This window comes from Oncorhynchus mykiss, chromosome 1, assembly GCF_057628025.1.
Source record: "Oncorhynchus mykiss isolate SJ-2025 chromosome 1, ASM5762802v1, whole genome shotgun sequence".
Lineage (NCBI taxonomy): Eukaryota > Metazoa > Chordata > Actinopteri > Salmoniformes > Salmonidae > Oncorhynchus > Oncorhynchus mykiss.
The window spans coordinates 8,381,312-8,407,094 of NC_143022.1; the positions used below are offsets into that span (position 1 = coordinate 8,381,312).

A 25,783-nucleotide genomic window follows, 5' to 3' on the forward strand; every position below is an offset into this window, starting at 1 on the left:
AACTGGCAAAAGAGAGTTGAGTACTCATTCAAAAGCAGTATGAATGCAAAGACAACTGAGATTTTACGCCCTTTTTATTTATTTTTTACACCAAATTTCCCATTAAATAGGACTGAGATCGTTTCTTTTAAAGAGGACTATATGTGAAAACACCTCAAACACGGGGAATCTTTTCAACCATTATCTGCTCTGTGTTTACTATAAAAAAACACGGAGCAGAGATTTCAGTGGCACCAAGGGTGCTGTATATTTGTGTGTGTGTAATGTGGATTAAATTTAATTAGGTGGGGGGGGGGGGGTTATGGTGCTCCTGGGAACGTTCCAGAAAGAACTCTGAACAAATAGGGATTTTTTTTAAACAAATCTAATGGAAAATGTTGTTAGTGAATGATGTCTTAAACGCAAGTTTGGAGGAAATCTCACAGCCAATTTACATCTTTGCGTACGCACAGTACAAAACAGCTACAGACTCCTCATCTTAAACAGTGCATTGTTATCACCCGATGAGCTACCAGTGGACTGATATTGGATCTTTCAGTCACACTCACAACCCTGGTAAAAGATGCCGTGGACGCGGCCTTGTCTCCCATCGTTACCACCCTGGCCGGAATGCAAACTACAATACAGGAGCAAGGTACGAAAGTAACAGAGTTGGAGATCGGCTTGTCTGGTTGCAGTGACCGAATTGTTAGAAAAAGGCTATGAAACTCTAAAAACAGAAAATAAACTATTGTAAGAGAGAGTGGACATGGTGGAGAATTATTCTCACCTCTCAAACATAAGGATTATTGCAAATATACCAGAAGGATCCAGTTAAGTTTATCACCTGTTTTTCGAGGAGGTCCTGGGTAAAAAAATTATTCGACACTCCTTTGGCCTTGGAACGGGCTCACCGCCTAGGCCGTGAATTCACTGGAATAGGCAGAGAGATCTCCAAATCACGACCCTTCGTTGTACGTTTTGAGGAACGGGCTCACCGCCTAGGCCGTGAATTCACTGGAATAGGCAGAGAGATCTCCAAATCTCGACCCTTCGTTGTACGTTTTGAGGAACGGGCTCACCGCCTAGGCCGTGAATTCAATAGGCAGAGAGATCTCCAAATCACGACCCTTCGTTGTACATTTTGAGGAACGGGCTCACCGCCTAGGCCGTGAATTCAATAGGCAGAGAGATCTCCAAATCACGACCCTTCGTTGTACGTTTTGATGACTTTCAAGATAAGGAGCGCTTCATGCAGAAAGGGAGAGAACATACAGTGCCTTCAGAAAGTATTCAGACCCCTTGACTTTTTCCACATTTTGTTACATTACAGCCGACATTACGCTGACTGCGAACCAGGCTTAATCGCCCAACATCAGTGTCCGACCTCACGAATGCTCGTGGCTGAATGGAAGCAAGTCCCCCTGTAGCAATGTTCCAACATCTAGTGGAAATCTTTCCCAGAAGTCTGTTATAGCAGCAAAGGGTGGACCAACTCCATATTAATGCCCATGATTTTGGAATGAGATGTTTGATGAGTAGGTGTGGTCACGATGAGAAGGTGTGGTCACGATGAGCAGGTGTAGTCATCTAGTGTTGTTAAAAAACCTGACCTACTGGCTGCTCTTACCCTAGCCGAAAAATCCTATAGGATTCCAATAATTAAAAATCCTATTGAAAATTCTATCAGATTTTGGAACCTATCCTATAGGACAGGCCTGGGCAACTCCAGTCCTCGGGGGCTTGATTGGTGTCACAGTTTTGTCCCAGCCCCAGCGAACACACCTGACTCCAATAGTCAATAGTCAACTAATCATGATCTTCATTTTAAAATGCAATTACTTTAAATCAGGTGTGTTTAGTACGGAAGGAGAAAAAGTGTGACACCAATCAGGCTGGAGTTTCCCAGGCTTATGACTACAGTAGCACTGGTTCCAAAATCTGATAGGATTTTCCTATTGGATTCTTATATTGGTATCCTATAGGATTCTATCAAATTAAAACCTATTGGATTCTTATATTGGTATCCTATAGGATTCTATCAAATTAAAACCTATTGGATTCTTATATTGGTATCCTATAGGATTCTATCAAATTAAAACCTATTGGATTCTTATATTGGTATCCTATAGGATTCTATCAAATTAAAACCTATTGGATTCTTATATTGGTATCCTATAGGATTCTATCAAATTAAAACCTATTGGATTCTATCAAATTAAAACCTATTGGATTCTTATATTGGTATCCTATAGGATTCTATCAAATTAAAACCTATTGGATTCTTATATTGGTATCCTATAGGATTCTATCAAATTAAAACCTATTGGATTCTTATATTGGTATCCTATAGGATTCTATCAAATTAAAACCTATTGGATTCTTCTATTGGAATTCAGGTTTCTGTGTGATATTTAGCTGTGAGATTGTTCAATAAATCTGAATGTTTCCAATTGTAAATGTTGGAGTGCTCTCTGTATAGAAGTTGCATGCCTCACACCTATATACGGATTTGAGTCAAACTACCACTTAAATAACAGCCAACCCTTGTCACTGTTGATATCTTATGGCGGGTTGTGATTCGTCAAAGTTAAATAACAATGCAACTGATTTGTTCCCTTTTTACGTTTCGCCAGCCTCACGAAACTTCCACCCGACGTTCCAGAAGTTCAGATGACCGTCTTCAGCAAATTCTTCTTCTAACCACTGATGTGAAAATGATTATCAGATTCAGTGTGGCCTTTGTGTTAGTTTAACCAGCGCATACACCCCAGACGTTTGCCCGCCCCGGCTCAATTGATTTCAAATTGATATTGATATGAGTGATTAACAAAATAGTGCTGCGTTTAACCTTTTTTCGTTTTGACCCTCCCTAAAAACTTGAAATAAATCAATAAAAACAAGTGACCCTCCCTAAAAACTTGAAATAAATCAATAAAAACAAGTGACCCTCCCTAAAAACTTGAAATAAATCAATAAAAACAAGTGACCCTCCCTAAAAACTTGAAATAAATCAATAAAAACAAGTGACCCTCCCTAAAAACTTGAAATAAATCAATAAAAACAAGTGACCCTCCCCTATAGCCAAAATAATTATTAAAACAAAGTGGATAGCAGAGAACATGTCTACCATTTACCCTAACTCTTAGGACAGACAGTTTTAGAAATAGTTCTCCATTTTTGTAGCCTAACCACAGCCAGAAGGTTGTGGATTCCCAGACCAGAGTGGACAAGGGTGAATAGATCTCCATTATAATAAAATAACTGCATGAATCTAACATCTTAATTCCGGGTCAGAGAAAAAAAAAAGTATTTTTATATAATCGCTTTTCATTCAATTCAATTCTAGTCATTTAACCTGACTAGTGACAAGCAGAATATTTTATAATAGCACAACAGAGTATGACAATGAATGAGCTGCATGCTGCAGCACCACAGACGTTTTGATTTCTATACAGGCTATTGTTTAAAAAAGAGGATAGTCTACGTTTGGAACCGTGGTAGATATGTGGTAGTGGTGTATGGGCCTGAGTGTGTGTTGTGAATTATGTTATGAATGTATTGTCATGTTTTTAAAATTGTATAACTGCCTTAATTTTGCAGAAGAATAGCTGCTGCCTTGGCAGGAACTAATGGTAATCCATAATAAAACCCAGGAAGAATAGCTGCTGCCTTGGTAGGAACTAATGGTCATCCATAATAAAACCCAGGAAGAATAGCTGCTGCCTTGGTAGGAACTAATGGTCATCCATAATAAAACCCAGGAAGAATAGCTGCTGCCTTGGTAGGAACTAATGGTAATCCATAATAAAACCCAGGAAGAATAGCTGCTGCCTTGGCAGGAACTAATGGTAATCCATAATAAAACCCAGGAAGAATAGCTGCTGCCTTGGTAGGAACTAATGGTAATCCATAATAAAACCCAGGAAGAATAGCTGCTGCCTTGGCAGGAACTAATGGTAATCCATAATAAAACCCAGGAAGAATAGCTGCTGCCTTGGCAGGAACTAATGGTAATCCATAATAAAACCCAGGAAGAATAGCTGCTGCCTTGGTAGGAACTAATGGTAATCCATAATAAAACCCAGGAAGAATAGCTGCTGCCTTGGTAGGAACTAATGGTCATCCATAATAAAACCCAGGAAGAATAGCTGCTGCCTTGGTAGGAACTAATGGTAATCCATAATAAACCCCCAGGAAGAATAGCTGCTGCCTTGGCAGGAACTAATGGTAATCCATAATAAAACCCAGGAAGAATAGCTGCTGCCTTGGCAGGAACTAATGGTAATCCATAATAAAACCCAGGAAGAATAGCTGCTGCCTTGGTAGGAACTAATGGTCATCCATAATAAACCCCCAGGAAGAATAGCTGCTGCCTTGGTAGGAACTAATGGTCATCCATAATAAAACCCAGGAAGAATAGCTGCTGCCTTGGTAGGAACTAATGGTAATCCATAATAAAACCCAGGAAGAATAGCTGCTGCCCTGGCAGGAACTTTTTATTTGATGTTTTTATTTAACCAGGTAGCGACCTGACCAAGATAAAGCAAAGCAGTTCGACACATAAAACAACACATAGTTACACATGGAGTAAAACAAACATACAGTCAATAATACAGTAGAAAAATAAGAATATATACAATGTGAGCAAATGAGGTGAGATCAGGGAGGTAAAGAAAGGCCATGTTGGCAAAGTAAATACAATATAGCAAGTAAAACACTGGAATGGTTGATTTGCAGTGGAAGAATGTGCAAAGTAGAGATATAAATAATGGGGTGCAAAGGAACAAAATAAATAAATAAATACAGTAGGGGGAGAGGTAGTTGTTTGGGCTAAATTATAAATGAGCTATGTACAGGTGCAGTAATCTGTGAGCTGCTCTGACAGCTGGTGCTTAAAGCTAGTGAGGGATAAGTGTTTCCAGTTTCAGAGATTTTTGTAGTTCGTTCCAGTCATTGGCATCAGAGAACTGGAAGGAGAGGCAGCCAAATAAATAATTGGTTTTGGGGGTGACCAGAGAGATATACCTGCTGGAGCGCGTGCTACAGGTGGGTGATGCTATGGTGACCAGCGAGCTGAGATAAGGGAGGACTTGGGTTTGGTGACGAGTATGAAGCAAGGGCCAGCTAACGAGAGCATACAGGTCACAGTGGTGGGTAGTATATGGGGCTTTGGTGACAAAGCTGTGATAGACTGCATCCAATTTATTGAGTAAGGTATTGGAGGCTATTTTGTAAATGACATCGCCGAAGTCGAGGACCGGTAGGATGGTCAGTTTTACAAGGGTATGTTTGGCAGCATGAGTGAAGGATGCTTTGTTGTGAAATAGGAAGCCAATTCTACATTTAACTTTGGATTGGAAATGTTTTATGTGAGTCTGGGAGGAGAGTTTACAGTCTAACCAGACACCTAGGTATTTGTAGTTGTCCACATATTCTAAGTTAGAGCCGTCCAGAGTAGTGATGTTGAACGGGCGGGCAGGTGCAGGCAGCGATCGGTTGAAGAGCATGCATTTAGTTTTACTTGTATTTAAGAGCAATTGGAGTCCACAGAAGGAAAGTTGTATGGCATTGAAGCTCGTCTGGAGGGTTGTTAACACAGTGTCCAAAGAAGGACCATAAGTATACAGAATGGTGTCATCTGCGTAGAGGTGGAACAGAGACTTCACCAGCAGCAAGAGTGACATCATTGTTGTATACAGAAGAGAGTCTGTCCAAGAATTTAACCCTGTGGCACCCCCAAAGAGACTGCCAGAAGCCCGGACAACAGGCCCTCCGATTTGACACACTGAACTCTATCAGAGAAGTAGTCCCGTCCTGTACTCCCTGTTCACCCACGACTGCATGCTCAGGCACGACTCCAACACCACCATTAAGTTTGCAGACGACACAACGGTGGTAGGCCTGATCACTGACAACGACGAGACAGCCTATAGGGAGGAGGTCAGAGACCTGGCCGGGTGGTACCAGAATAAGAACCTATTCCTCAACGTAATCAAGACAAAGGAGATGATTGTGGACTACAGGAAAAGGATGACCAGACGAGCTAAATCACTTCTATGCTCGCTTTGAGACAAGCAACAGTGATGCATGCATGAGAGCATCAGCTGTTCCGGACGACTGTGTGATCACGCTCTCCGTAGCCGACGTGAATAAGACCTTTATACAAGTCAACATTCGTTTGGCCAGACAAGGACGTGTGCTACGGGCACGTGCTGACCAACTGGCAGGTGTCTTCACTGACATTTTCAACATGTACCTGATTGAGTCTGTAATACCAACATGTTTCAAGCAGACCACCATAGTCCCTGTGCCCAAGAACACGAAGGCAACCAGCCTAAATGACTACAGACCCGTAGCACTCACATCCGTAGCCATGAAGTGCATTGAAAGGCTGGTAATGGCTCACATCAACACCATTATCCCAGACACACTAGACCCACTCCAATTTGCATACCGCCCAAACAGATCCACAGATGATGCAATCTCAATTGCACTCCACACTGCACTTTCCCACCTGGACAAAAGGAACACCTACGTGAGAATGCTATTCATTGACTACAGCTCAGCGTTCAACACCCTAGTACCCTCAAAGCTCATCACTAAGCTAAGGATCCTGGGACTAAACACCTCGCTCTGCAAATGGATCCTGGACTTCCTGACAGGCCGCCCCCAGGCGGTGAGGGTAGGTAGCAACACTTCTGCCATGCTGATCCTCAACACTGGAGCCCCTCAGGGTTGAGTGCTCATTCCCCTTCCTACTCCCAGTTCACCCACGACTGCATGGCCAGGCATGACTCCAACACCATCATTACGTATGCAGACAACAAAACAGCGGTAGGCCTGATCACAGACAACGACGAGACAGCCTATAGGGAGGAGGTCAGAAACCTGGCCGGATGGTGCCTGAATAACAACCTATCCCTCAACGTAGCCAGGACTGAGGAGATGATTGTGGACTACAGGAAAAGGAGGACCGAGCAAGCCCCCATTCTCATCGACGGGGCTGTAGTGGAGCAGATTGAGAGCTTCAAGTTCCTTGGTGAAGGATCTGGAGATGGTCTGTATGGAGGAGTGGGCCAAAATCCCTGCTGCAGTGTGTGCAAACCTGGTCAAGAACTACAGGAAACGTATAATCTCTGGAATTGCAAACAAAGGTTTCTGTACCAAATATTAAGTTCTGCTTTTCTGATGTATCAAATACTTATGTCATGCAATAAAATGCAAATTAATTACTTAAAAATCATACAATGTGATTTTCTGGATTTTTGTTTTAGATTCCTTCTCTCACAGTTGAAGTATACCTATTATAAAAATGACAGACCTCTATATGCTTTGTAAGTAGGAAAACCTGCAAAATCGGCAGTGTATCTAATACTTGTTCTCCCCACTCTATATTACTTTGCCTTGTGCTTCTCTGAGCATGCGCTTCGTATAGCTTAGGTCTATAGCCTATAGCATAGTCTACGGATCATTTGATTGAGACCACAAAAGGCGCACTTGATGCGCCCCCCAGCAGAGCTTCAAGGATGAGTGGCAGCGTAGGGCACACATCGAGATATAATCAGCAACTAATTCCCAAACAATGAGCAATATGACATCTAATCGATTATAAATTACATGACACTCCCCTGGACTAAATAAATAAATACTAAATCCTCCCCTGGACTAAATAAATAAATACTAAACGCTCCCCTGAACTAAATAAATAAATACTAAACGCTCCCCTAGACTAAATAAATAAATACTAAACGCTCCCCTAGACTACATAAATAAATACTAAACCCTCCCCTGAACTAAATAAATAAATACTAAACGCTCCCCTAGACTAAATAAATAAATACTAAATCCTCCCCTGGACTACATAAATAAATACTAAACCCTCCCCTGGACTAAATAAATAAATACTAAACCCTCCCCTGAACTAAATAAATAAATACTAAACCCTCCCCTAGACTAAATAAATAAATACTAAATCCTCCCCTGGACTACATAAATAAATACTAAACCCTCCCCTGGACTAAATAAATAAATACTAAACCCTCCCCTGAACTAAATAAATAAATACTAAACGCTCCCCTAGACTAAATAAATAAATACTAAATCCTCCCCTGGACTACATAAATAAATACTAAACCCTCCCCTGGACTAAATAAATAAATACTAAACCCTCCCCTGAACTAAATAAATAAATACTAAATGCTCCCCTTGACTGAAATGGAAACGCTCCCTTATTGATTATTGATTTGGACACTTCGAAACTGTGTTTTGACATTGGGATATTCATCAAAAGTTATTGTCAACGGGAAGCAGCGATAGCATCATTTTCAACTTATGTTTATGAATATAAATGGAACTTCTAGGTAAAAACTTCTGAATGAGTCCAAAAAGTTGGTGTTATTGATTGATTTTAATGATCTACCCGAAATCATGAAAACAGGGTTGACTTGGGCACATATATTTAGCGATAACAATCAAGAAAAAACATTTATCACCTGCTATAACAATACAGTGACTCAAAAACCATATACAAACTGCTACACCCTAACTAGCTATCTAGCTAGCGAGTCAGCTGGCAGGAAAAATGTGGCTAACAGTACTTCCATAGCTAGCGCAAAAATAATTGCAAAATAATGCTGCACAATGACAAAAATTTGAAAAAAACATTGACATCTTCATCAGGAAACAAATATTGTATTAAAGTTCTAACATTCACACACAGTGAAGGATAAAACCGTGAGAATAACAATTCTAGAAAACCGGAGATTACCTGCACAGCCACAGGAGGCGAGCTGAACATGGGAGTTGGGCTAATTAACACTGGAGCTGGTGCTAGCTGTGACGTACTTCATTGGTCACATTAGTCACACAGTGACATACTTCATTAGTCAAAGGACAAACTTCTTTCAGGTAAATAAAACAGATAAAAAAAAGTGTTGTTTCTGTTCATTGAAAATGTTTCAGGTTTTTATATCACATGCACAGTGTACAGTGAAATGCCTATCTTGCAAACCCAACAATGCAATAATCAATAACAATGTATTACTAGAAAAAAAACACGAGAAATAAGAATAAGAAATATGAAATACACAATAAAATAAGTAATTAAGCAAGCAGAAAATCACATTTGTAGGATTTTAATGAATTTATTTGCAAATTATGGTGGAAAATAAGTATTTGGTCAATAACAAAAGTTTATCTCAATACTTTGTTAAATACCCTTTGTTGGCAATGACAGAGGTCAAACGTTTTCTGTAAGTCTTCACAAGGTTTTCACACACTGTTGCTGGTATTTTGGCCCATTCCTCCATGCAGATATTTTCTAGAGCAGTGATGTTTTGGGGCTGTTGCTGGGCAACACGGACTTTCAACTCCCTCCAAAGATTTTCTATGGGGTTGAGATCTGGAGACTGGCTAGGCCACTCCAGGACTTTGAAATGCTTCTTACGAAGCCACTCCTTCATTGCCCGGGCGGTGTGTTTGGGATCATTGTCATGCTGAAAGGCATCTTCAAAAAGGCATCTTCAACGCCCTTGCTGATGGAAGGAGGTTTTCCCTCAAAATCTCACGATACATGGCCCCATTCATTCTTTCCTTTACACGGATCAGTCGTCCTGGTCCCTTTGCAGAAAAACAGCCCCAAAGCATGATGTTTCCACCCCCATGCTTCACAGTAGGTATGGTGTTCTTTGGATGCAACTCAGCATTCTTTGTCCTCCAAACACGACAAGTTGAGTTTTTACCAGAAAGTTCTATTTTGGTTTCATCTGACCATATGACATTCTCCCAATCTTCTTCTGGATCATCCAAATGCTCTCTAGCAAACTTCAGACGGGCCTGGACATGTACTGGCTTAAGCAGGGGGACACGTCTGGCACTGCAGGATTTAAGTCCCTGGTGGGTAGTGTGTTACTGATGGTAGGATTTGTTACTTTGGTCCCAGCTCTCTGCAGGTCATTCACTAGGTCCCCCCGTGTGGTTCTGGGATTTTTGCTCACCGTTCTTGTGATCATTTTGACCCCACGGGGTGAGATCTTGTGTGGAGCCCCAGATCGAGGGAGATTATCAGTGGTCTTGTAATTTTTGCTACCACAGTTGATTTCATCAAACCAAGCTGCTTACCTATTGCAGATTCAGTCTTCCCAGCCTGGTGCAGGTCTACAATTTTGTTTCTGGTGTCCTTTGAAAGCTCTTTGGTCTTGGCCATAGTGGAGTTTGGAGTGTGACTGTTTGATGTTGTGGACAGGTGTCTTTTATACTGATAACAAGTTCAAACAGGTGCCATTAATACAGGTAACGAGTGGAGGACAGAGGGGCCTCTTAAAGAAGAAGTTACAGGTCTGTGAGAGCCAGAAATCTTGCTTGTTTGTAGGTGACCAAATACTTATTTTCCACCATAATTTGCAAATAAATTAATATAAAATCCTACAATGTGATTTTCAGGATTTTTTTCTTCTCATTTTGTCTGTCATAGTTGAAGTGTACCTATGATGAAAATTGCAGGCCTGTCTCATCTTTTTAAGTGGGAGAACTTGCACAATTGGCGGCTGACTAAATACTTTTTTGCCCCACTGTAAATGTATGTGATTGGGTGTGTGGCTGTGTAGAGTCAGTATAAATGTATGTGATTGGGTGTGTGGCTGTGAGGAGTCAGTATAAATGTATGTGCATATTATGAATAAGTGAGCAGATTATGCAGTGAGTGTTTGTGTGTGTGTTGGAGTGACAGTGTGTGTAGGGAAATAAAAGGTAAATAAAGATACAAGGTAAGCTCGGTCTGTGTAGCTATTTTGTTAGCTATTTATCAGTCGTATTACTTGGGGATAGAAGCTGTTCAAGAGCCTGTTGGTGTCAGACTTGATACACCGGTACCTCTTGCCGTGCGGCAGCAGAGCAAATAGTCAATGGTTTGAGTGGTTGGGGTCTTTGACGATTTTCTGGGCCTTCTATTCACACCGCCTAATATAGAGGTCCTGAAAGGTAGGGATCTCGGCCGTAATAATGTACTGGGCCGTACGCATTACCCTCTGTAGTGCCTTGCGGTCGGAGGCTGAGCAGTTTCCGTACCAGGCAGTGATGCAAACAGTCAGGATGCTCTCGATGTTGCAGCTGTAGAACCTTTTGAGGATCTGAGGACCCAAGCCAAATCTTTTTAGTTTCCTGAGGAGGAATAGGCTTTGTCGTTCCCTCTTCACGGCTGTCTTGGTGTGTTTGGACCATTCTAGTTTGTTGGTGATGTGGACACCAAGGAACTTGAAGCTCTCAACCTGCTCCACTACAGCCCCATCGATGAGAATGGGGGCGTGCTCGGTCCTCCTTTTCCTGTAGTCCACAATCATCTCCTTTGTCTTGATTACGTTGAGGAATAGGTTCTTATTCTGGTACCACCCGGCCAGGTCTCTGACCTCCTCCCTGTAGGCTGTCTCGTCGTTGTCAGTGATCAGGCCTACCACCGTTGTGTCGTCTGCAAACTTAATGATGGTGTTGGAGTCGTGCCTGAGCATGCAGTCGTGGGTGAATAGGGAGTACAGGATGGAACTGAGCACGCACCCCTGAGGGGCTCCAGTGTTGAGGGTCAGTGTGGCAGATGTCTGGGAAAAGCTGATTCTCTCATGCATGCCTCAGTGTTGCTTGCCTCGAAGCGAGCATAGAAGTGATTTAGCTTTTCTGGTAGGCTCGTGTCACTGGGCAGCCCGCGGCTGTGCTTCCCTTTTGTAGTCTGTAATAGTTTACAGGCCCTGCCACATCCGGTGAGCGCCGAAGCCGGTGTAGTACGATTCAATCTTAGCCCTGTATTGGCGCTTTTGCCTGTTTGATGGTTCGCCTGAGGGTGTAGCGGGATTTCTTATAAGCGCCTGGGTTAGTGTCCCGCTCCTTGAACGCGGCAGCTCTACCCTTTAGCTCAGTGCGAATGTTGCCTGTAATCCATGGTTTCTGGTTGGGGTCTGTAGGTACAGTCACCGTGGGGACGACGTCATCGATGCACTTATTTATGAAGCCAGTGGCTGATATGGTGTAGTCCTCAATGCCATCGTAGGAATCCTGGAACAGATTCTGTGCTAGCAAGTCCTTTCCGTTACTGGCCCAACGCTCTAATCACGAGGCTACCTGACGACTCTTTTTCTCTCATGTATGCTAAGTCATCTTGGAAAACAAATCAGTCAGTGTCGAACTACTTCTCTTGATATTACACATTGTTTCCATATCTATTTTGATGCAGCTCTTCTGCATACCTCAGCGACCTTTGTATGACCTTGTGATCAAATACAATTTATGAAAAAAATATTGAAATAAAAAGACCTAGAAGACAACCAGGTGTTCCTAACTCATCAATTACTTTAATTGACCACTTACTCACAAGGGAGTAGTAAAAACCCAGCAGACACTTGGTCCTCCAGGAATGAAGTTTTGCACCCCCTGCCTTACACATACAATACTACAGCCACAGAGAGTACAGGAATAGTATATTGTCGATGAATGGGCATCATTTGGTGGCAGGTAGCCAAGAGCATTGGGCAAGTAACCATAATGTTGCTGGTTCAAATCCCTGAGCTGTTCTACCGTTGAGCATTCAACCCCCAGCAACAATTGCCACCTTCACCTTATTCATAGGGGTTGAGTTAAATGTGGAAGACACATTTCGGTTGAATGCATTAGGTTGTGCAACTGACTAGGTATGCCCTTTCCCCAGTTCAAATCCCGGGTCTGACGGGAAACATCTGGCACGAAGTCAGCATGCAAACCGAAGAGTTGCTGTTATCAAATCCTAGATGCCATTGCCTGCTGTTGTGCCTTTGAGCAAGTCACTTAACCCCCCACAACAGATATACTGAAACACTGGAACCGTCGCGCAATGATCATACCACGCTTAGTGTCACTTGTTTTGCCCAGTTTAACGTTCAATCGAACAGTAACTGAACGCATCAATGCCTGTCTGCCTGCTTTATATAGCAAGCTACAGTCACGTGATTCATTGTCTGTAGGAGTGAACCATTTTCATGAACGGGGTGGTGTACCTAATAAACTAGCCACTGAGTGTATATAGTATGTAAGAAGGAACTGGGGTACAATGACCTTACAGCCCAGTGACAAGCGGTTATACCCCTTTAAGAACACTAAACCTTTATTTCTAAGAGTGTTTGTTGTTATCTCACTCTATTTCTCTTCATCGTGATATAGTCCATCCCTCTTATTTAGCTCGGAAGTCCATGGGTGTAAGTCTGCCTCAGATAGATAGTTATAATTTAGCGGTGTACTTCAAGTCTTCACCCAGACTCCCAACTTGGTATTTAATGCATAAATTAATTAAGAGTGGATCTTCTCATAAATAATCCCTGAGACACTCTGTGTTTACCAAGACCATAAATTACACTGAGGTAAATAATAGAATAACCTGAGTTTAAAAAATATGAATCTCTGTTCACATACAGCACGAGTAAAAAGTTTGGACACAGCTACTCATTCCAGGGTTTTTCTTTATTTTTTACTATTTTCTACAATGTAGAAAAATAGTGAAAATATCAAAACAATGAAATAACACATATGGAATCATGTAGTAACAAAGTAGCCGCGTTTTGCCAAGATGACATATTTGCACACTCTTGGCATTCTCTCAACCAGGATCATGAGGAATGCTTTTCCAACAGTATTGAAGGAGTTCCCACATATGCTGAGCACTTGTTGGCTGCTTTTCCTTCACTTTGCGATCCCAAACCATCTCAATTTGGTTGAGATCGGGTGATTGTGGAAGCCAGGACATCTGATGTAGCACTCCATCACTTTCCATCCTGGTTAAATAGCTCTTACACAGCCTGGAGGTGTGTTGGGTCATTGTCCTGTTGAAAAACAAATGACAGTCCCACTAAGCACAAACCTGATGGGATGGCGTATCGCTGCAGAATGCTGAAGTAGTCATGCTGGTTAAGTATGCCAGTAAAGCACCTCAACAACATCACACCACCTCCATGTTTCACGGTAGGAACCACACATGCTGGTTAAGTGTGCCTTGAATTCTAAATAAATCACTGACAGTGTCACCAACAAAGCACTCCCACACCATCACAGCTCCTCCTCCGTGCTTCATGGTAGGAACCACACATGCAGAGATCATCCGTTCAACTACTCTGTGTCTCACAAAGACAAGGTGGTTGGAACCAAAAATCTCAAATTTGGACTCGTCAGACCAAATGAAAGATATCCACCGGTCTAATGTCCATTACTTGTGTTTCTTGGCCCAAGAAAGTCTCTTCTTATTATTGGTGTCATTTAGTAGTGGTTTCTTTGCAGCAATTTGACCATGAAGGCCTGATTCACACAGTCTCCTCTGAACAGTTGATGTTGAGATGTGTCTGTTACTTGAACTCTGTGAAGCATTTATTTGGGCTGCGAATTCTGAGGCTGGTAACTCTAATGAACTTATCCTCTGCAGCAGAATAAACTCTGGGTCTTCCTTTCCTGTGGCGGTCCTCATGAGAGCCAGTTTCATCATAGCGCTTGATGGTTTTTTCAACTGCACTTGAAGAGACTTTCAAAGTTCTTAAAATTTTCCAGATTAGCTGACCTTCATGTCTTGAAGTAATGATGGACTGTCGTTTTTCCCTACTTATTTGAGCTGTTCTTGCCATAATACTATCTTCTGTATACCACCCTACCTTGTCACAACACATCTGATTGGCTCAAACGCATTAAGAAGGAAAGAAATTCCACAAATGAACTTTTAACAAGGCACACCTGTTAATTAAAATGCATTCCAGGTGACTACCTCATGAAGCTGGTTTAGATAATGGCAAGAGTGTGCAAAGCTGTCATCAAGACAAAGGGTGGCTACTTTGAAGAATCTAAAATCTAAAATGTATTTTGATTTGTTTAACACTTGTTTGGTTACTACATGATTCCATATGTGTTATTTCATACTTTTGATGTCAACAAAATATGAAAATACTAAGTCTCTCTCTCCCTCCCTCCCTCTCTCCCTCTCTCTCTCTCCCTTTCTAGTTGTTCTGGTGGTGGTTTTTGGAATCTGTTGGGCTCCGTTCCACACCGACAGACTCATGTGGAGCTTCATCGACGAGTGGACCAGCATCCAGCTGGAGGTGTACAAGTATGTCCACGTGGTCTCTGGCGTCTTCTTCTACCTCAGCTCGGCCGTCAACCCGATCCTCTACAACCTCATGTCCACCCGCTTCCGAGAGATGTTCAAGGAAGTGATGTGTCATCGGCCACGGCACCCAGTGCCCAGGAAGCAGTCACTCAGTGTTACCCGGGTAACACTCCGCAGCATTCTCAGTGAGGCCACGCCCATTAATGGCATTGCGGGCCTACACGAAGACAAGGAGCATGAGACCGCCTTTCCTTGAAAGGACTTCCTAGCAGAGGAGAATTAAAACACTAAACTGATCAGATGGACGATGATTCTGGGATGATTGAGATGTATTGTTATAAGGGATTTTAAGGATCTAAGGATGTCCAGTCTGTTATTGCAAGCTTTGGTCACCATACCACAGTAGACTTCTCCTGTCACTAAACTCCCTAAACACAAGGAAACAAAACAAATTTAAACCTGATGCTTTGACGTATTATTTTAGCAATTCTATGAAAATGAAAATATCTCAGGAGATACAGACAAATCGATAGTTCTCATCTAGAAGACCTGGTAGATTCTGCATCACTGCTTTTGCACTCCTGTTTAGCATTTCATGTTCAACAGCACAAAACTTTTGAACGTCCAGTCTCAAGAGATGAAGAAGAAGAGATGGCTTAAAGCTGATTTTCCTCACAGCTCCGATTGAAAACAGGCCCGAGATGCCCTGTCAAAAGCTCCTTCAAAGATGATGTCCAACGTGGTTGTTTGACGAATGTATATAGTTCTCAAATCACCGAGTGATTTTAAAAATGGTGCAACGGATTTGCAGTATGTACTAAATAGAACATGAGATTAGCAGCTTCAAATCAAATGCCGTTTGTCACATGCGTCTAATACAACAGGTGTAGCCTGTTAGTGAAATGTAACATCTACACCTGCTTTCTGAGCATAATAATACATATCTGGGTATTAAAAAAGTTAACCTGTACCGGACTACAGTAAAAAAAAAAGAAAAACATTTTGCTTCAAAATAGATGTAGCTGCACCGTCAGCTGCATATTTTCAGAAATGTATGTCATTGCATGAGTCGTTGGATATTGCTAATGAACTTGACGCCTCCATTCAGGAGAGTTTGTCACGTTATTAACAGAGGTATCCTGCTGCAGATTGGCATTTTTGAAGAAAAAAAATAGCTTTCAAAATTCCTCAGACACTGTATGTGTCCATCAACAATCTGGTGAATGATCTCTGAGGATCTGTTTCACTAATGTAAAATGTACACACATGAGCGTGACTATGTACAAAAACAATGTATAGATTCACAGTAGATAAACACATATTTAACAATTCGATGTATTCATAAAAAATAAAAATGTAAAAACACCAGGAGCATTTGAATCTGATCAAGGACTGATTTAGACCTGGGACACCAGGTGGGTGCAATTAATAATTAGTAAGTAATAGCCTTGCACGAGCCTTGGCTTGTGAGAGCCTGAACGGTTCATAATTATCAGGTAGAACAGAAAACCAGCAGAACTCCACACCTCCTGGATCGGATCTAAATACCACTGGTCTAAACTGATGAAAAAGAGACACTGTCTGGAACCTCCAAAACGATGGAGAATCATTAGGAAGTAAGAGCACTGACATAATGTGAAAGGGGAAAGGTCATCTTTACAGCCGAGGGTATTTGTGCTAAATGCAAAATCAAACTTAATTGTTTAAAAAAAAATGTTTTACCATCATAATTATTTAATTGTATTATTTTGGCCTTTACATTTTGGACATTTAAGCAGACACTCTTATCCAGAGTGACTTACTCAGTGCATTGACTTATGACTTTGATTTGCCTTTATCTGAAACTATTAAATCCAAGTCATAACTCTTAAAGGTATTTTGTTAAGGAAGTCCTTTATCTACTTTCCCAGAGTCAGACGAACTCATGGATACAATGTTTATGTCTCTGCATCCAGTATGAAGGAAGTTAGAGGCAGCTTTGCGAGCCAATTATAACTAGCATTAGCACAATGAGAGGAAGTCTATGGTACAGCAAGCTAGCAGTTACCATAGACTTCCAGTCATTGTTCCAACGCTAATTAGCAGTTGCGCTAATGCTAGTTAGCAATTTCCTTCAATCTGCACGCAGATATATATAAAAAAGGTATCTACAAGTTCACACCTCTGGGGAAATAGATAAAGGGCTTCATTGCCAAAATCCTGAAGTATCCCTTTAAGAGTTTAAGCTTCAGATTAATATGACGCTTCTTTCCAGTCAAGTCAGTGTGTTGTTGTGATTCTGGACGGCCAGATGACAAGAAAGTGGGGACTCGTAGGTAGGTCGTTTCAGCTAGTTTTATCTTGTTCTTGATACCATGTCTTGTTTTGAGTTGTTTTGACTGATGTCACTTCTATGCTAACGTTGCAAAAAAAAAAAAATTGCTAGCTAGCTTACCAACAACTGTAACAGTGTATTTCAGAGCCAACAAGTGCTCATTGTGCAACTTAAATATTGGAGACAAAATATAGTTTACACGTTGTCAACAATCTAAGCCAACCCTGTCTGTTTTGCCCCATCGTTGCACACATGTTGTTTTTTGTTACTAAACAATGAATCTTTCTATTAAGGAGTAGACTACTCCACTAAAGTCATGTATTCATTTACCTTTATTTAACTAACTTAGTTAAGAGCAAATTCTTATTTACAATGACAGCCTAGGAACAGTGGGTTAACTGCCTTGTTCAGGTGCAGAACGATAGACTTTTTACCTTGTCAGCTCGGGGATTCCATCTTGCAACCTTTCAGCTACTAGTCCAAGGCTCTAACCACTACCTGCCACCCCTGAATGTATCCATTTTTACAGTATAAGATGTACAGGATAGCAAATGACAAGAAACGGGTATTGATTTTCGGAGAGTGTACACCGCCGAATGGGTGCTTCAGCAGAGCTGTGAAAAAAACTGGCCTTCTGAAGATGTGCACTGAAGTCCTGTGGGGAAAACATCAAATCTTCTGAACGCAATTTCACCAAACAAACCTTTTATCGAGGTTGGCCTCATTGAACTGTCATCCCAGCAGCTGTTAGTTTCCATCTACTCTTGGAGGTGGTGTGTGAGCCAGGAATGTGTAAATCTGTCAGTCCTTCTGCAAGGAGCTGTCGTACCACCTCATGTTCTCATCCATCATCGCCCGAGCGACAACACCTGTGTCAGGCACAGTAAATGACCATTTCGCTGCTCTGACAAAACATGGACTGTACATGCAAACAGGCAGTTACAGCTAACAAACTGATTCATCCCTCTGACCACACTATCTGATTGGGGGGGTGTACATTTTCACATTTTCACAAACCAAAGGAGAGGGACCATCTGGTCAACAGTGGGTACAGACTGATCAACAATCTTGTACAGACTCTCACTGTTTGAGATTTTGACTGAATGCAACTGCATGATTCTATCTATCTGCTTCTTTTTCTTGTAAATGTATACCTGTGTGATAGTTTCAGTGCAGAAGAGTTTCCGGGGGGGGGGGGGGGGGGGACTACTCTCCAGTGAGGCGGAGATTTGTGCTGTAGTGCCACTACTGTATAAAGCTGCAAGAGAGGAATATTGTACTTTGGAAAACAATGGGTGAATAAAAATAAAATACACATTTAAAAAATGCTTGAATTTTTACCGGTACCTAAAATATTCTACTGCTTGAGCACCTGTTCCTCTTATAAAATATTATCTCAAAAGTATTGTAGAGCGCCTGCACCTAAATATAAAAAGTACCGGCTTCCAAAATCAGTAGCGGAATCTGTTTCAGTCCAAGTCTTGCATTGTACTGAGTTATTGTGTTCGACAGGGTATGAGGTCAAAAAAATTATTTTATTTATTTTCGCTTGAAATATGCATTGTGCTTCTGTTTTGCTTATTAAATATGTAACGGAAAACTGAAACATGTCGTGGAAAAGCTTCACCAAGATGCAAAGCTTTACCAAAACAGGTTACGCCAAATATTATCTAAACTCATACGATGTAATGTCACATTTGTAAGACGAGTTCTGTGTTGGAATGCATTATATATACATTATGTAAGTGATGTTGATCTAGTGGTAACATCAGCAATTTCTGAGAACACATCCCCTCAAACAATAATCATTATGTTAACTGTCAGTGAAATCGATACCTGCATTGACACAGTTTTGTTAAATAGTTGTTTTGGTTATGTCGAAACTAGTCTACAAATAAAGTGTGAACTGGATTTTAGTGTGCAAATTGACAGAGGTTATTACCAACCATAAAGCAATAAAACTTTATTTTAGAAGTATTAAAAGTATGGTATTTTTCTGTCTGGGAAATAAAATGAATACACCTAAATGTTCCTCCAATTACTTTGTTTGAAAGACATTTTAATTGTACCTGACAAACTATAAAAAGAGGGCTTTGACCCACACACCATTATTTTACGGATGACTAAATATTCTCCATATTTCTAAATTACAGACAATTAAATATGCATCTCTGCTGTAAGGCCTTTTGTTTTGTTTTGTCTCAGCAGTGATAGTTCAGCTTTTTTTATGACCCAAGCACCAAACTGTACCCAAGGGGAATTTGTAAATCAATGTTAAAGGGCACAGAGAAAGGTTGCCTCTTTTCTTCAGACAAATGGTGTTTTTTTTGTTGTTGTTTTTTTTTGGGGGGGTGGCAATGACTCAAGCTTCCACCATGTTTCTATTTTAGGTGGACTGATGAGGTCAAGGCAATGGTATACTAACCACTGGGACTTCATACTGAAGTATATGTAATAGTTCACTGACAACATTTTATCTATAGTGGGTTTGACCATCTCATCTTCTACTCTCCCGTTGGACAAAGATGACTCAGGCCCACTGGAATGAAACCAACGCAGATTCTTGCAACGCGTTATTTAAAAAAAATCTTCAGAGACTGAGAAGTATTTACTCTTTAATACATTTTAGTGAAAAATAAGTCTTTACATTATGTGGAGTCACATTGGAGCCACATTATGTGGAGCCACATGTGGAGGCGATTTGCGCACAGTGGGCCGTATTCTGAAAAGGTATAGTATTTCAACAAACCACTTTAGACGGCTGAACATTGGCAGTCACGTAGACCCGATCCAAACGAAGGTCTGTCCTTGGGGGTTCTTCCTGTTTTCTATTCGTATACAAAGACTGCTAAATCCCTGACATCCCGGGTTTCCTTTCAGGAACAAATCAGTTAGTCATTCAGTGGTGATAACTATGAAAAAACATTTGTGCAACATGTCCATTCAATATACATACACAACATTCTCGATAGTGGCCACTGCTACAAGCCTAGTGCCAGAATATTAGCCAGAATGCACAAGCGGCAACAATAACCTTCACTTGAGTCTCACAACGTCAGATCAAGGTACATAGTTTATCCCCCCAGGCTACCCTTTTTGCCCTACAGCCTGTCCTCTTCTTGTTCCCCCCTGAGAACCATCTCTCTGAACTGTATCCTACTGATAACTGCCCTTGTAAGGTCAGAGTGCAAATTTCAGTTCACACCAGCAGAAATTCAATGAGTAATTTACTTTTCAAAGCGTTGACTAAAGCTTCTTTTACATTACACCATTTTCTAAATCCGTCTTATCATATTTCACACTATGCCGATCATACAGTGTTCTAATACCAAATTCCAAAGATGGAGGTCTTTCACGTTTTTAAGGACTTTCCAGAATAACATATCATGTGACCTTCGGGAACCCATAGACAGTGCTTTTAAAACCTTTCATATTTCACACATCTTTCCCCGACAGTCCTATAGGGGATGTCCCCAAACTTCCTTAGTATATCAGGATGTCGTGGTGAATATTGTGTTGAAGGCAGCACAGAGAACAGACGGCTTGTTTGTTTGTTTGTTTGTTTGTTTGTTTGTTTGTTTGTTTGTTTGTTTTGCAATATGGGATGTTTGCCAAGAAGTCAAACTGCGGAGTGTGGAATGCAAATTAAGTTCAATTCGATCATCACTAATGAAAATAAACACTAACTAACCATCCACAGATTTTATTAGAGTGAAGTCGTACCGTATAAAAAATATATATATATATATAAAGACAGCTGTTATGGAAAGAGGAAGTTTCAGCACAAAATGTATTAGAGAAATGGCGATGGAAACACCTTTATGTGCAAATATTGATATAATAGTTATAGGCTACAGATAAAATAAGTTAACATTATCTTCACAGGGGGGTGAAAGCGCAGAATATTTTATTTGATTTAACCCTTATTCTACCAGATAAATTACACATTGTAATTTACAGCAACGACCTGGGGAATAGTTACAGGGGAGAGGAGGGGAGATATGAGCTTGATGCTCCTTTCCAATAAATGTTGAGGGTCTTCTTCCTGGTGACGTGATGATGATCGATGCTTGACAAATACACATATTCTCGCTCTTTTCCAGAATAATCTCATCATGTATTGTAGACTAGCCTACCCACACTGTAGCCAGGGTAACTACAGGCTACAGGCAGGGTAGCCTAGTGGTTAGAGCATTGAACTAGTAACTGGAAGGTTGCAAGTTCATAGCCCCCGAGCTGACAAGGTCTGCCGTTCTGCCCCTGAACAGGCAGTTAACCCACTGTTCCTAGGCCATTGAAAATAAGAATTTGTTCTTAACTGACATAAAAGTAGCCTATTTGCAATCTGTTGGCTAGAGAGCACGTGCCGAGACCAGACTAGGCACATTTGCTATTTAACGCAACAGTTTTCGTGACAAAATGATTGGTAGAGTTGAAAATGCAATAGAAATACATTGAACATTAGATTTGAATTCGGTTTAAGTTTGTTTTTTTAATAAGTACATTTTGTGTACACTACTTCGTCACACACTGATTTTATCCGCAACAATTCAGTTTGGCGAAAACACACCACTGGATGGAAAATGTGCATATTTTCTGTCAGCAGTTGGATGGAAAGCTAGCTAATGACATTAACATTTGCAGTTACGAATAACCTTTTCTCTTGTGTCTAATTACAATTCCACTTTTAATTTGATAAACAATGCAGATACAGATTTTTGTCTCAGAGTAGTCCTTTGTAAGCTCAGTTGGTAGAGCAAGGCGCATGTAGCATGGCTACTTGTAAACGCCAGGCTAGTGAATTCCATTCCCGGGACCCACCCATATGTAAAACGTATGCACACATGACTAAGTGACTTTGGATAGAAGCGTCTGCTAAATGGCATATATTATGTATTACAATAATCATCTACAGTGTTTAGATATTCTGATTTCTATTTGAGAAAGTATTCATGGAGGAACAATCACGTTGTCACTGTGATAGATACTGAATATTGTAAGCTGTTAAAGATTAAGGGGTCAGTCAAGTGCTTTGCCAACATTTTCTGTGATATTTGCGGCATATGAGTGAAGATTAGTCCACCATTGATAGCCCCCCCCCCCCCCCCCTCCTGGCTACACCATTAAAAACAACCTCTTGTGATGGACAACAAAAAAACATGGGTTGCATGCAGTGTGTGAAGTGAATTAATGATGTGTGATAAGGACCACTCGTTGTTTCCTAATTTTCCATGACACGTTTTATAATGGTACATTGTACATAGCGACCTTAGTGACTTGATATTCTAGGGATAAATAATACTTGATTCCATATGAGAAGTGAACACAGTATACCATTAATTTATCTGCTTTTTCATGCAACGATTCTTCCCAGACCAAACTAATGGGGCTTTTTTCCCCCCTTTGTGTAACATCAATGGTAATGGCAATGTGTGAGAGGGCAGGCCGATGCCCTTCACATAAAGGGATTTACTAAAACAATTGGACCAGTTTCTTCCAAATTTGGAGATATTCAATAATATTGAAATACAAAAACAGGTTTCGGAATGGCAAAAAGTTAAAAACCAGACCAAGAATCATTTTTGCCGGTCTATCCCTGCTTACATCTCTTCTCACTGGCACTCTCCCACAAACACACGTGTAGCTCTTCCCACTGGCACTCTCCCACAAACACACGTGTAGCTCTTCCCACTGGCACTCTCCCACAAACACACGTGTAGCTCTTCCCACTGGCACTCTCCCACAAACACACGTGTAGCTCTTCCCACTGGCACTCTCCCACAAACACACGTGTAGCTCTTCCCACTGGCACTCTCCCACAAACACACGTGTAGCTCTTCCCACTGGCACTCTCCCACAAACACACGTGTAGCTCTTCCCACTGGCACTCTCCCACAAACACACGTGTAGCTCTTCCCACTGGCACTCTCCCACAAACACACGTGTAGCTCTTCCCACTGGCACTCTCCCACAAACACACGTGTAGCTCTTCCCACTGGCACTCTCCCACAAACACACGTGTAGCTCTTCCCACTGGCACTCTCCGACAAACACACGTGTAGCTCTTCCCACTGGCACTCTCCCACAAACACACGTGTAGCTCTTCCCACTGGCACTCTCCCACAAACACACGTGTAGCTCTTCCCACTGGCACTCTCCCACAAACACACGTGTAGCTCTTCCCACTGGCACTCTCCCACAAACACACGTGTAGCTCTTCCCACTGGCACTCTCCCACAAACACACGTGTAGCTCTTCCCACTGGCACTCTCCCACAAACACACGTGTAGCTCTTCCCACTGGCACTCTCCCACAAACACACGTGTAGCTCTTCCCACTGGCACTCTCCCACAAACACACGTGTAGCTCTTCCCACTGGCACTCTCCCACAAACACACGTGTAGCTCTTCCCACTGGCACTCTCCCACAAACACACGTGTAGCTCTTCCCACTGGCACTCTCCCACAAACACACGTGTAGCTCTTCCCACTGGCACTCTCCCACAAACACACGTGTAGCTCTTCCCACTGGCACTCTCCCACAAACACACGTGTAGCTCTTCCCACTGGCACTCTCCCACAAACACACGTGTAGCTCTTCCCACTGGCACTCTCCCACAAACACACGTGTAGCTCTTCCCACTGGCACTCTCCCACAAACACACGTGTAGCTCTTCCCACTGGCACTCTCCCACAAACACACGTGTAGCTCTTCCCACTGGCACTCTCCCACAAACACACGTGTAGCTCTTCCCACTGGCACTCTCCCACAAACACACGTGTAGCTCTTCCCACTGGCACTCTCCCACAAACACACGTGTAGCTCTTCCCACTGGCACTCTCCCACAAACACACGTGTAGCTCTTCCCACTGGCACTCTCCCACAAACACACGTGTAGCTCTTCCCACTGGCACTCTCCCACAAACACACGTGTAGCTCTTCCCACTGGCACTCTCCCACAAACACACGTGTAGCTCTTCCCACTGGCACTCTCCCACAAACACACGTGTAGCTCTTCCCACTGGCACTCTCCCACAAACACACGTGTAGCTCTTCCCACTGGCACTCTCCCACAAACACACGTGTAGCTCTTCCCACTGGCACTCTCCCACAAACACACGTGTAGCTCTTCCCACTGGCACTCTCCCACAAACACACGTGTAGCTCTTCCCACTGGCACTCTCCCACAAACACACGTGTAGCTCTTCCCACTGGCACTCTCCCACAAACACACGTGTAGCTCTTCCCACTGGCACTCTCCCACAAACACACGTGTAGCTCTTCCCACTGGCACTCTCCCACAAACACACGTGTAGCTCTTCCCACTGGCACTCTCCCACAAACACACGTGTAGCTCTTCCCACTGGCACTCTCCCACAAACACACGTGTAGCTCTTCCCACTGGCACTCTCCCACAAACACACGTGTAGCTCATTTTCTCATTTACAGTAGGGAGAGGGGCCTACAATTACCTCTTTAGCCAATACCAATTCAGACACAAACGCTCAATTACTACACACATAACTAGTTCAGGTGAAATGTGATCACAACTATGGCATGATAGGAATAACGTACGCTGAACAGGAACCTGGAGTACAATACAAACACAAAGACAATATAAATAAGTAGGTTTAAAGGATTGTGTTGGCATCACACATCATTCCCTTCTTCTTAGCTAGACAAACTGGCATCACACATCATTCCCTTCTTCCTAGCTAGACAAACTGGCATCACACATCATTCCCTTCTTCTTAGCTAGACAAACTGGCATCACACATCATTCCCTTCTTCCTAGCTAGACAAACTGGCATCACACATCATTCCCTTCTTCTTAGCTAGACAAACTGGCATCACACATCATTCCCTTCTTCTTAGCTAGACAAACTGGCATCACACATCATTCCCTTCTTCTTAGCTAGACAAACTGGCATCACACATCATTCCCTTCTTCTTAGCTAGACAAACTGGCATCACACATCATTCCCTTCTTCCTAGCTAGACAAACTGGCATCACACATCATTCCCTTCTTCCTAGCTAGACAAACTGGCATCACACATCATTCCCTTCTTCTTAGCTAGACAAACTGGCATCACACATCATTCCCTTCTTCCTAGCTAGACAAACTGGCATCACACATCATTCCCTTCTTCCTAGCTAGACAAACTGGCATCACACATCATTCCCTTCTTCTTAGCTAGACAAACTGGCATCACACATCATTCCCTTCTTCTTAGCTAGACAAACTGGCATCACACATCATTCCCTTCTTCTTAGCTAGACAAACTGGCATCACACATCATTCCCTTCTTCTTAGCTAGACAAACTGGCATCACACATCATTCCCTTCTTCCTAGCTAGACAAACTGGCATCACACATCATTCCCTTCTT

The 25,783-nt window shown here is 42.0% G+C and overlaps 1 protein-coding gene across 1 annotated transcript in view; it reads left to right on the top strand.

Moving 5' to 3' along the window:
• nmur1a (neuromedin U receptor 1a) overlaps positions 1-16,434 on the top strand; it is a 40,017-nt gene extending 23,583 nt beyond the window's left edge. Inside the window, exon 3 of the mRNA XM_036986300.2 lies at positions 14,974-16,434. Coding sequence (XP_036842195.2) covers positions 14,974-15,335 — 362 coding nt within the window. The 3' untranslated portion in view covers positions 15,336-16,434. The remainder of the gene's footprint in view (positions 1-14,973) is intronic.
• The last annotated feature ends 9,349 nt before the right edge of the window (positions 16,435-25,783 follow it).